This window comes from Rhagoletis pomonella, unplaced genomic scaffold (assembly GCF_013731165.1).
Source record: "Rhagoletis pomonella isolate Grant_MI unplaced genomic scaffold, Rhpom_1.0 Rhpom_scaffold_01837, whole genome shotgun sequence".
Lineage (NCBI taxonomy): Eukaryota > Metazoa > Arthropoda > Insecta > Diptera > Tephritidae > Rhagoletis > Rhagoletis pomonella.
Window position 1 is genome coordinate 22,378 of NW_023460391.1, and position 10,618 is coordinate 32,995.

Below are 10,618 nucleotides of genomic sequence, written 5' to 3' on the forward strand. Positions count from 1 at the left end.
TTAAAAAATTTAAAAAAAATATATCCACTGAGTATACAAATGATTTTCCTAGATACAATTTTTAATATTCCGGAGGTTAGCATCGTTTTTTCTTCGGTTCATCAATCTAATCTACTACACTTGTCCTTTCCCATTTGGCTTATCCAAGCCGCGGAAATACAAAACCGGAAGGATAACGACGTATCGCTATTGCTGATGGCCGACGTCTAAAACTTAAACGCGAGCGTAACCGACCTGAAACGAGTTGAGTAATTGCAAAGCGTGTGGGTGGAAATGTTAGAACAGACGGTGCTAACAGACGAGTGGGCGTAGCAACTAAAGCTGCAGCAACAATTGGAGTCCGCAAAGACAACGCCTGTGGAGGTACACCAGATACAAATGGCGCCACCAAAGGTGCTACTTGTTGTGCCACAGGAACTAATTGTGCTGGCGGACTAGGCAGTGCGCTAAAAGGTGGTGCTCTCACAATAGGTAATGAAGGCACTGGTACGATGGGCGCAGGTAGAGGACTTAGAGGAGCGGAATTGGCGTCGATGATGGGCGCCACAACCGGTGCACTTATCAACTTATTATGTATCCTATGTATAAATTGGCTGCTTACAGCGCCAACTGTCGGCAGGACTTCTGCGTCCGGATGTAGTTGTATGCTGGCAAACGGCACCGCGGCTAGGACTGTAGTAACTACAGCGCAACAGCAGATGCACAACGTAAGGAGCTGTAAATGAATTTCGTTGTTTAATTATTTTTTTGTTGGATTTTCAATATATTCACTTTTTGGCACATTTTCCAGCAGCTTGTAGTCCTTGAGTTGTCGAGCACCACTTTGTTTAACTTGCTCGGTGTGTTTATCATTTCCTGATAACCATTTGCTTTTATAGCGAAACTTGTTTTCTTCATTTTAACTCGAGCGTGAAATTGATAGAAAGCAAAAATGTTAATAACATTTCGCTCAAAAAATTAAAAGGAAATTGCGTTGAGTGCCTTTGGTTAGCTCAAATGCATTTTTTTTTTTTTTTTTTTTTTTTGTAAAAATGTCTACCATTTGTTTATAGGAATGCCGTTGACTATGCACTTACGCTTTCGCATTTTCATAGTATTATTTAATTTTGCAAATGAATTTGTCATTTTTACTTTCAATCATTCCAATCGACACTTATTGGATTGCGACAAATAGCCGCAATGCAATGACAGCCGATTGTCAATTAATGCTTCCAGCACCACTAACCTACTAAGAATAATTGCCAATTTTGGCCAACAGGCCGCATGCGTCGCACTCACAAGTGCAGCACTTTGCGCATGGGCAACGCATTTTTCGATTGTATTTGCTGCTTATTTACTAAAAGTTGTTTTCTTCAAATGAAATGCCTATATACATACATACTATTTACATAGATATGTATTATATTTGCCTGTTTCAGTTATGTTTAAAAAAAATATTTATATTCTAATCACACTCGGCCGCTCTGTCTGTGAGCCAATCAATCAAGCAGCCAAGCCATTGCCTCCGGCGGCCGCCACACGTCGCCCATGGAATTCCCATTAAGCCAAAATATTAGTATGCTTTGATTATTTACTTCTTCGGCACAATAATATACAAATAGTTGCAAATATGTAACTATGTCTGAAATAACCTATAAAATGTGTGTGTATGTAATGCGTATTTTTTTTATAAATATTTGAAAGTAACTGCCAAAACTAATGCACACACACACACACACACACACACACACACACACACACATACACACTTATGTATGGATGTATGGAGGTAAACTGAATTTCGTTCGAATAAAATTAAATTGAAGAAGTAAATAATGTAAAATTATGCAGCCTTTCAAAAACGCTAGAATCCGATAAATAAACAAAATTTGATAACTCGACTAATTTCGATAACTGTGCTAAATTTCGATACCTCAAAAATGTATATATCTCGACCTAAATCGATAACTCGATAAACTTACACACTAGGCTGCTCAGTCTGACTAACCAATCCACCACTCGAACGCACACTCGACTGGGCAGTCGGTCGAAAACAGGTTTCGGTTTTGCATACAAGAATTGCGACTGATTTTGTTAATGTATTATGACATATCCCAGTAGTAAACAAGTAAGAAAGTCCAAGTTCGGGCGGAGCCGAAAATTAAATCTTCTTCTTCTTCTTTTTTGGCGCTGCAACCGCCTAAGCGATTTTGGCCGAGTTCAGCAAAGCACGCCAGTCGTTTCTCCTCTGTGCCAACTGACGCCAATTGGAAACGCCAAGTGAAGCCAAGTCCTTCTCCACCTGATCTTTCCATCGCAGTGGGGGCCTCCCTCTTCCTCTGCTACCACCAGCGGGTTCCGAGTTGAATACTTTCAGAGCTGAAGCGTCGGTGTCCATTCGAACGACATGACCAAGCCAGCGGAGCCGCTGTATTTTAATTCACTATGTCCATATCGTTGTAAAGCTCATACTGCTCATCGTTCCATCGTCTGCGGTACTCGCCGTCGCCAACGCGTAAAGGCCCGTAAATCTTCCGCAAAATCTTTCTCTCAAACACTCCAAGAGCCGCCTCATCGGATGTTGTCATTGTCCATGCTTCTGCGCCATATACCAGCACGGGCATGGTGAATGACTTATAGAGCGTGGCTTTCGTACGTCGAGAGAGGACTTTACTCCTGAATTGCCTACTCAGTCCAAAGTAGCACTTGTTGGCAAGAGTGATTCTGCGTTGGATTTCAATGCTGACATTATTATCGGTGTTAAAGCTGGTTCCCAAGTAAACGAAATTCTCTACTTTCTCGAAATTGTAACTGTCAACAGTGACGTGGGTGCCAAGGCGTGAATGTGCTGACTGTTTGTTTGATGACAGGAGTTACTTTGTCTTGTCCTCGTTTACCACCAGACCCATTCGCTTTGCTTCCCTATCCAACTTGGAAAAGGCAGAACAGACTTCGCGGCTTTTGTTGCCGATGATGTCGATGTTATCGGCATAAGCCAGCAATTGCACGCTCTTGTAGTAAATTGTTCCTGAGCGGTTCAGTTCTGCAGCTCTTATTATGTTCTCCAACATCAGATTAAAGAAGTCACATGAAAGGGAGTCGCCCTGTCTGAAACCCCGTTTTGTGGCGAACGGCTCGGAGAGGTCTTTCCCAATTCTGACGGAGCTGGTGGTATTGCTCAACGTCATTTTTCACAGCCGTATAAGTTTTGAGGGGATGCCAACTTCAGACATAGCGGCGTATAGGCAACTCCTTTTAGTGCTGTCAAAGACGGCTTTAAGGTCGACAAATAGGTGGTGAGTGTCGATCCTTTTCTCGCGGGTCTTTTCCAAGATTTGGCGTATTGTGAATACCTGGTCTATGGTGGATTTTCCAGGTCTAAAGCCACACTGATAAGGCCCAATCAGTTCATTGACGGTGGGCTTAAGTCTTTCACACAGTACGCTCGATAAGACCTTGTAACCTATGCCTAGAAGGCTGATCCCGCGGTAGTTGGCGCGAATGGCGGGGTCACCTTTCTTGTGGATTGGGCACAGCACACTTAAATTCCAGTCGTCGGGCATGCGTTCATCTGACCATATTCTGCACAAGAGTTGATGCATGCACCTTATCAACTCCTCGCCGCCGTACTTGAATAGCTCAGCTGGCAGGCTGTCAGCTCCAGCAGCTTTATTGTTTTTCAGCCGCGTTATTGCTATACGTACCTCGTCATAGCCAGGCGGTGGAACGTCGACTCCGTCATCATCGACTGCGGGCACGGGTTCTTCTTCTCCACAACTTTCCGTGCTGCTTCCATTTAGTAGGGCGGAAAAGTGTTCCCTCCATAATTTAAGTACGCTCTGGACATCAGTTACTAGGTCGCCATTATTGTTCTTACAGGAGTACGCCCCGGTCTTTAAACCTTCCGTAAGTCGCCTAACTCTCTGGTAAAATTTTCGGGCATTCTTCCTGTTGGCCAACATTTCAAGCTCTTCGCACTCACGTATTTCGGCCTCTCTCTTCTTATTGCGGCAAATACGTCTCGCTTCCCTCTTCAGATCCCTATAGCGGTCCCACATAGCGCGCGTTGCGCCCGATCGCAGCGTGGCCCTGTAGGCGGCATCTTTTTTTTCTGCAGCTTCCTGACACTCCTCATCGTACCAGTTATTCTTTCGGGCTCGCTGAAATCCGACTACTTCTTCGGCTGCGGTACTTAATGAGCGGGAAATGTGGTTCCACTGCTCGCATATGTCGGTTTGTTGAAGAGTGCTCTCTGAGAGCAGGTGTGAGAGTCGAGTAGTGAAAGCGCTGGCTGTCTGTTGTGATTGCAGCTTTTCGACGTTAAGCTTTCCTTGCATATTTGGGCGCACATTTTTTGCTGCACAGAGGCGGGTACGTATCTTGGCTGCAAGAAGATAGTGGTCCGAGTCGATGTTTGGGCCTCGGAGTGTGCGTACGTCTAAAACACTGGAAGCGTGCCTTCCGTCTATCACAACATGATCGATTTGGTTTCTCGTTTTTCGATCCGGAGACAGCCACGTAGCTTGATGGATCTTTTTATGCTTGAACCTAGTACTGCATACTACCATGTTTCGGGGCCCGGCGAAGTCGATCAGCCTCAATCCGTTGTCGGACGTTTCGTCGGGGAGGCTGAATTTTCCGACGGTGGTTCCAAAGATCCCTTCCTTGCCCACCCTGGCATTGAAGTCGCCAAGCACGATTTTGATATCATGACGGGGGCAGCGCTCGTATGTGCGCTCCAAGCGCTCATATGTGCGCTCCAAGCGCTCATAAAAGAGATGCTTGGATGCCTCATCCTTCTCTTCCGTCGGGGCATGGGCGCAGATGAGCGAGATGTTGAAGAATCTCGCTTTGACGCGGATTGTGGCTAGACGCTCGTCCACCGGGGTCAACAACAGTACTCGGCGACGGAGTCTCTCTCCCACCACAAATCCAACACCGAATTTGCGCTCCTTTACATGGCAGCTGTAGTAGACGTCGCAAGGCCCCAGACATTGCTTGCCTTGCCCCGTCCAACACATTTCTTGGATGGCGGCGATGTCAGCTTTTGTCCTTACGAGGACATCAACCCACCGGGCAGAGGCACCTTCCCCATTAAGGGTCCGGACATTCCAGGTGCATGCCCTCAAATCGTAGTCCTTTAAACGTTTGCCGTGGTCGTCATCATAAGGGGGGGGGTCTCATCCGAGGCTTTGCCTTGCTTCTTCACTGGAAGTGGTTTTTACGTGGCGGGTCCCAAGCCCAGCGCACAACCCATTGCTGGGACGGGGGTGGTTTCGCAACCAAATACACGTTTATATAGCGAGCCGCTTGCTCCAAGCAGACACCCGCTTGCAGCCGCACCTACTGGTGAACAGACGCTGCAGACTTCAGTGAGCCCTTAAACCGAATAAGTCGGAGTGGCCCCACCGAAGCTCCCTCTCTTTCTGCCGTGACCCAAGGCTCCACTCGGATTGGTTACCGCATCTCGCACATGGGTTGCTCACGTTGCCCAGAGTGCGCGAACGAGGACGCAAGAGTCGGGATTGAGTATAGCCATGCAACTGTTACTGCATACCCAGCGCAACGACTATACCCCATTGCACTCCAACATTAAATACCCGGCGCAAATATTAAGTATATGTTTTTCACCTTTCCGAAAGCTACCGCTACATGGTAAGCCGGGCTGTATCAATTTTGAGTAAATTAGCTTCCTTAAATTCTGAAATATTGAAGTTTCAAGCATTCCCGAAATTTACCGTTATATGAAAAGCTCCGTAATTTTAGTCCGATTTCAATAATTTTCAACGGTTTGCTTTTATGTGGCAAGCACAATAACCATACCGAGTTTGGTACAAATTGGTATAACGGTTACTGAGATACATATATATGATCATAAGGGAGCGGTGCCACGCCCATTTTCCAAAATTTTATCATAAACGTCTTTCTTGGTAAAGGGTTGTTGCAAGCATAAATTTTGAATAAATTAGCTTTAATATTTACTGATTTATCGAAGATTTTGTATTTCTCTAAATTACCGTTATATGGGATGTGAGCGTGGTTATTGTCCGATTTTAAAAATTTTCAGCCATTTGGTATGCTGTACCAAGGCCAACAACTGTGCCAAGTTTGGAAGAAATCGGTGCTGCGGTTGCCAAGATATACACATGTAACCATAAGTGGGCGTGGCTACGCCCATTTTTCAAAAATTTATAATATTCTTATTTTTCGTCTAAAAATCATTGTAAATGTCAATTTTGAGTGAATAATCTTCAGTAGTTACTAAAATATCGCAGTTTTCATATTTCTGAAAATTACCGTTATATGGAAGGTAGGCGTGGTTATTGTCCGATTTTGCCCATTTTCAATACCATCACACAGACGGACGGACGGACGGACAGACAGACGGTCACCGCTTAATCGATTTCTATTTTCATTCTGATCATTTATGTATACATTTGTCTATATCTATCTCGATTCGTTTTGCCTGTTACAAACAACCGTTATGTGAACAAAGTTATAATACCCTTGTGCACAAGTGCGCTCGGGTATAAAAATAAGGAGCAGAAAGCAATTCGGAAGCCCTTCTCTAGAATATAGAGGGCCTTCACATCTGCATGATTTCCTTAATTATTAGTCCGTGATTTTCGCAAGGTAAACTGGCACTCTCTTGCCCCTGTTACCCATACAAAACCGGCTTTAGGCCGGCTGAGCAGTGCAGTGTGTGGAAGTTCGTTTTCTAGTCACACAAATTCTTCTTTTTCATTCATTTCTCTTGTCCACTGAAGCCACTTGGTCTTCCCATCGCAGTGGGAGCCTTTGCTATCACGAGCGGGTTCCGAGTTGAATACTTCCAGAGCTGGAGCATCGGAGTCCATTCAAACGTAATGGCCAAGCCAACGGAGCTGCTGTATTTTAATTCGCTGCACTATGTCCATGTCGTTGTAAAGCTCATACAGCTAATCGTTCTATAATCTGCGGTACTCGCGATCGCCAGCGCGTGGAGGCCCGTTAATCTTTTACAAAATCTTTCTCTCGAATACTCCAAGAGCCACCTCATCGGATGTTATTGTCCATACCAAATTCCTTTTGGTGCTGTCGAAAGCGGCTTTGAAGTCGCTGTAATTGGCGCGGAGTACGGTGTCACATTTCTTGTGGATTGAGCAGAGCACACTTGAATTCCAGTCGTCGGACATGCGTTCATCTGACCATATTCTTCAATTCTTCTTGATGCATATACCTTATCACCGACCTTCCGTAAGTCGCCTAACTCTCTGGTAAACTTTTTTCTGGCGTTTTTTCAGTCGGCCAGCATTTCAAGCTCTTCGCACTATCGTTTTTCGGTCTCTCTCTTCTTATTGCGGCAAATACGTCTCGCTTCCCTCTTCAGGCCGCTATATCGGTCACTCATAGCTTCGTGACATTCCTAATCGTACCAGTTGTTCTTTCGGGCTCGCTGATATCCGACTACTTCTTCGGCGGCGGTACTTAATAAGTGGGAAATGTGTTTCCACTGCTCGCATACGTCGGCTTGTTGAACAGTGCTCTCTGAGATTAGGTGTGAGAGTCGAGTAGCGAATGCATTGGCTGGCTGTTGTGACTGCTGCTTTTCGACGTTGAGCTTTCCTTGCATTTTTGGGCGTACATTTTTTACTGATAGCGCCCCGAGACGATGTTTGGGCCTTGGAGTGTACGTACGTCTAAGACAATGGAAGCGTGCGTTCCGTTTATCACAACATGTTCGATTTGGTTTCTCGTTTTTCGATATGGAAACAGCCATGTGGATTTGCGCATTTTTTTATGCTGAAACCAAGTACTACATATTACCATGTTTGGGGTCCCGGCGAAGTCGATTAGCCTCAGGCCGTTGTCGGACGTTTCGTCGTGGTTCCAAAATTCCTTCCTTGCCCGTCCTGGCATTGAAGTCGTAAAGCACGATTTTGTTATAATGGCGGGGGCAGCGCTCATGTGCGCTCCAAGCGCTCATAGAAGAGATCCTTTAATGCCTCGTCCTACTCCTCCGTCGGGGGGTGGGCAAAAATGAGTGAGTTGTTGTAGAATCTTGCTTTGATGCGCATTGTGACGAGACGTTCGTCCACCGGAAAAACTCGCGGCACTTTATTATTCTCATTGTAGTTTACAAGTCAGAGAAGTTTCGGTCCAACTAATGAACTTTTCGGATAATTATTCTTTCAGCGAGATTACACAACTACTCTTTGCTTTAAAGCATTAACGTATTTTACATTTGAAGTAAGAAAGAGGGGAAACCGGAATGGCGCTCCAAACTTTCTCTAATCCACCAGATTAAAATTTTGTATTTTCGTCTCTATTTTTTATTGAATACATATCTACAGCCGAGAGTCTGTAGATAGTAGAGTACATATACTAGTAACTACATACACAAAGTTGTATATGCATGAATGCATTTAGCTGCACATACATACATACATACATACATATGTATGTACATATACATATAAATGCTAACAGAAAACTAACTTCTTGCTATAAAATTCCTTGATAATTTGCCAACGGCGTATAACGATGGCAAGTCCTTGAATGACAGCAAACTGAGCACTTTTGTATTGTTTTGCAATAGAACGCAATTTGTTACTATATACACACATATACCAACAAATTCATACACACATATACAGGCAACCACATAAAAGCCATAGAACCGACCATAGCGTCACTCAAAGTGCTACGGTTTTGACAAATTGATGTCGCAGACGACGAACATTTGCATTAAGAAGTTAACAAAAGTTGGCAAAGCGTGCAACCAAACCCGGGCAGATGAAGGAGGTATAGAAGCAGAAGCAGCAGCAGCAGAATCAGTAGAAGCAGAGACATAGAAAGAGAAGATGAAGACGGAGACAGGAAAGAAGCAGGAGTAGCAGCGGCAGAATAAGAAGTAGAAGCAGAAGCAGAAGCAGAAACAGAATAAGTGGAATACTCACTAAGTACTAATACAGTATAAAATGCAATGAGTACCAGAACCACCACCACCCTATAAAATGCGAACGATCCACTGTACTGGAATGCATTCTATGCACGACTCAGCGCACCAACGTTGATTAAAAGCGGCAAACTCAAGAATTCGCAACGACTAAGAAGTAGCAACGACGAAAGGAAGGAAGGAAGGAAGGAAGGAAGGAAGAAAGGAAGCAAACACAAAAAGTAAAGAAAAAAGACACAAATAAAAGAAAACCCATCAAATATTACTCAGGATGTCGAAACTAGTAAGTGGTTGATTGAATTGAGGAAAGGACTTTTTATGCGCGCATAAACACACACACACACACACACACACACACACATGCACACGCTTCAATAAACTAGTTATGTATTGAATTCTTTATATTCTTGCAGTTGTTGTTGCTATTGCTGATTGCTGTATGCGCTGCTCGCGTAACAGCTAAAGCTGAACCCCAACAAGTCGCTTTAGCTGCGCCTGTTGCTGTCGCTACTGCTCCTGTGGTGGCCGCCGCCGCCGCCGCCCCATACGTAGCAGCTGCATACACTACTTCTCCATATGCTGCAGCTGCACCCGCGCCCGCCCCTGTAGCCACCACCACCGCTTTTAGCACACCACCATACGCTGCATACTCATCACCCTACGCTGCGTATACGTCACCTTATGCTGCCGGGCCTTATGTCGCCTCACCTTATGCCGCCGCATACCCAGCTGCCGCCGCCTACACTAATGCTCCATTGAACTCCGCGGTCGCCAGTCAACGTGTCGATGTACAGAGCAATTACTATGCAACACCAGTGATAGCTGCTGCTGCCTCACCTGCCAAGTTGGTCGCACCCAGCTCAGCTGCTTTTGTTGCGCCTGCTGCACCAGCTGCACCTGCTGCTGCATACTCGGCACCCATAGCTGCCGCTTACACAGCTGCTGCTGTTCCTGCTCCCATACCCGCTGCTGTAGCTGCTTATACAGCGCCTTTTGTGGTGGCCCCTGCCGCATCGGTAATAGCTCCTGCTCCAATTGCTGCAGCACTAGCTAAGCTCGTTGCACCAAGTGTTGTTGTCTAAGCTGTGCTCACATGCACATACGTGTACATATGTATATGTGTAGCTACTAAACCGATAAATACATATTTGGCAAATACGTGAATGTTCTTCAGTAGCGCTTTAAGTTGACACCTGTTAACCTCCCCAGCCATTTTTGCTTTTGTCTTTTACTTCTATGTACGAGTACGTTCGAGTATTTCATTTATTAATATTGCAAGTACCTGAATAAAATGAGAAGAAATATGCTCATAAAATCGCTAGTAAATTGTTTAAAGTACTTCTCGCACAAAGTTATTTGCTCGTGAGTGTGTACTCAGCAGTGAGAAATGTGAATTTATTCATAAAAGCACTAGCTGTTTATTTTAAATTTCGCAACTGGTTTCGAAATGGATTTAAGTGCTTTGCCAACAAAATCTGCCCACTTTGCCAAGGTCTCTTCAAAAACTGGCGGTGATAATAAAATGAGATGCCTTGGGGGGGGGTTTCGAGAGTTTCTTGGGCTGTTTTTGAGGAACGAACCGCATTTTTCACAAATTTTCGGAGTTTTTCTTATTTTCTTATTCGAGATTTTTCGGGTATCTTTTGGGAATATTCTCAAATTTTTTAAAACAATTTTCGGGACTCTTCGTGTTTTATTTTT

The 10,618-nt window shown here is 44.7% G+C and overlaps 1 protein-coding gene across 1 annotated transcript; it reads left to right on the forward strand.

Moving 5' to 3' along the window:
• Positions 1–9,188: 9,188 nt before the first annotated feature.
• Positions 9,189–10,123, forward strand: LOC118752780 (cuticle protein 16.5-like). Its single transcript, XM_036487650.1, has 2 exons — positions 9,189–9,200; positions 9,301–10,123. Exons 1-2 carry the CDS (start codon positions 9,189–9,191, stop codon positions 9,997–9,999), a joined length of 711 nt encoding a protein of 236 aa, XP_036343543.1. The 3' UTR covers positions 10,000–10,123.
• The last annotated feature ends 495 nt before the right edge of the window (positions 10,124–10,618 follow it).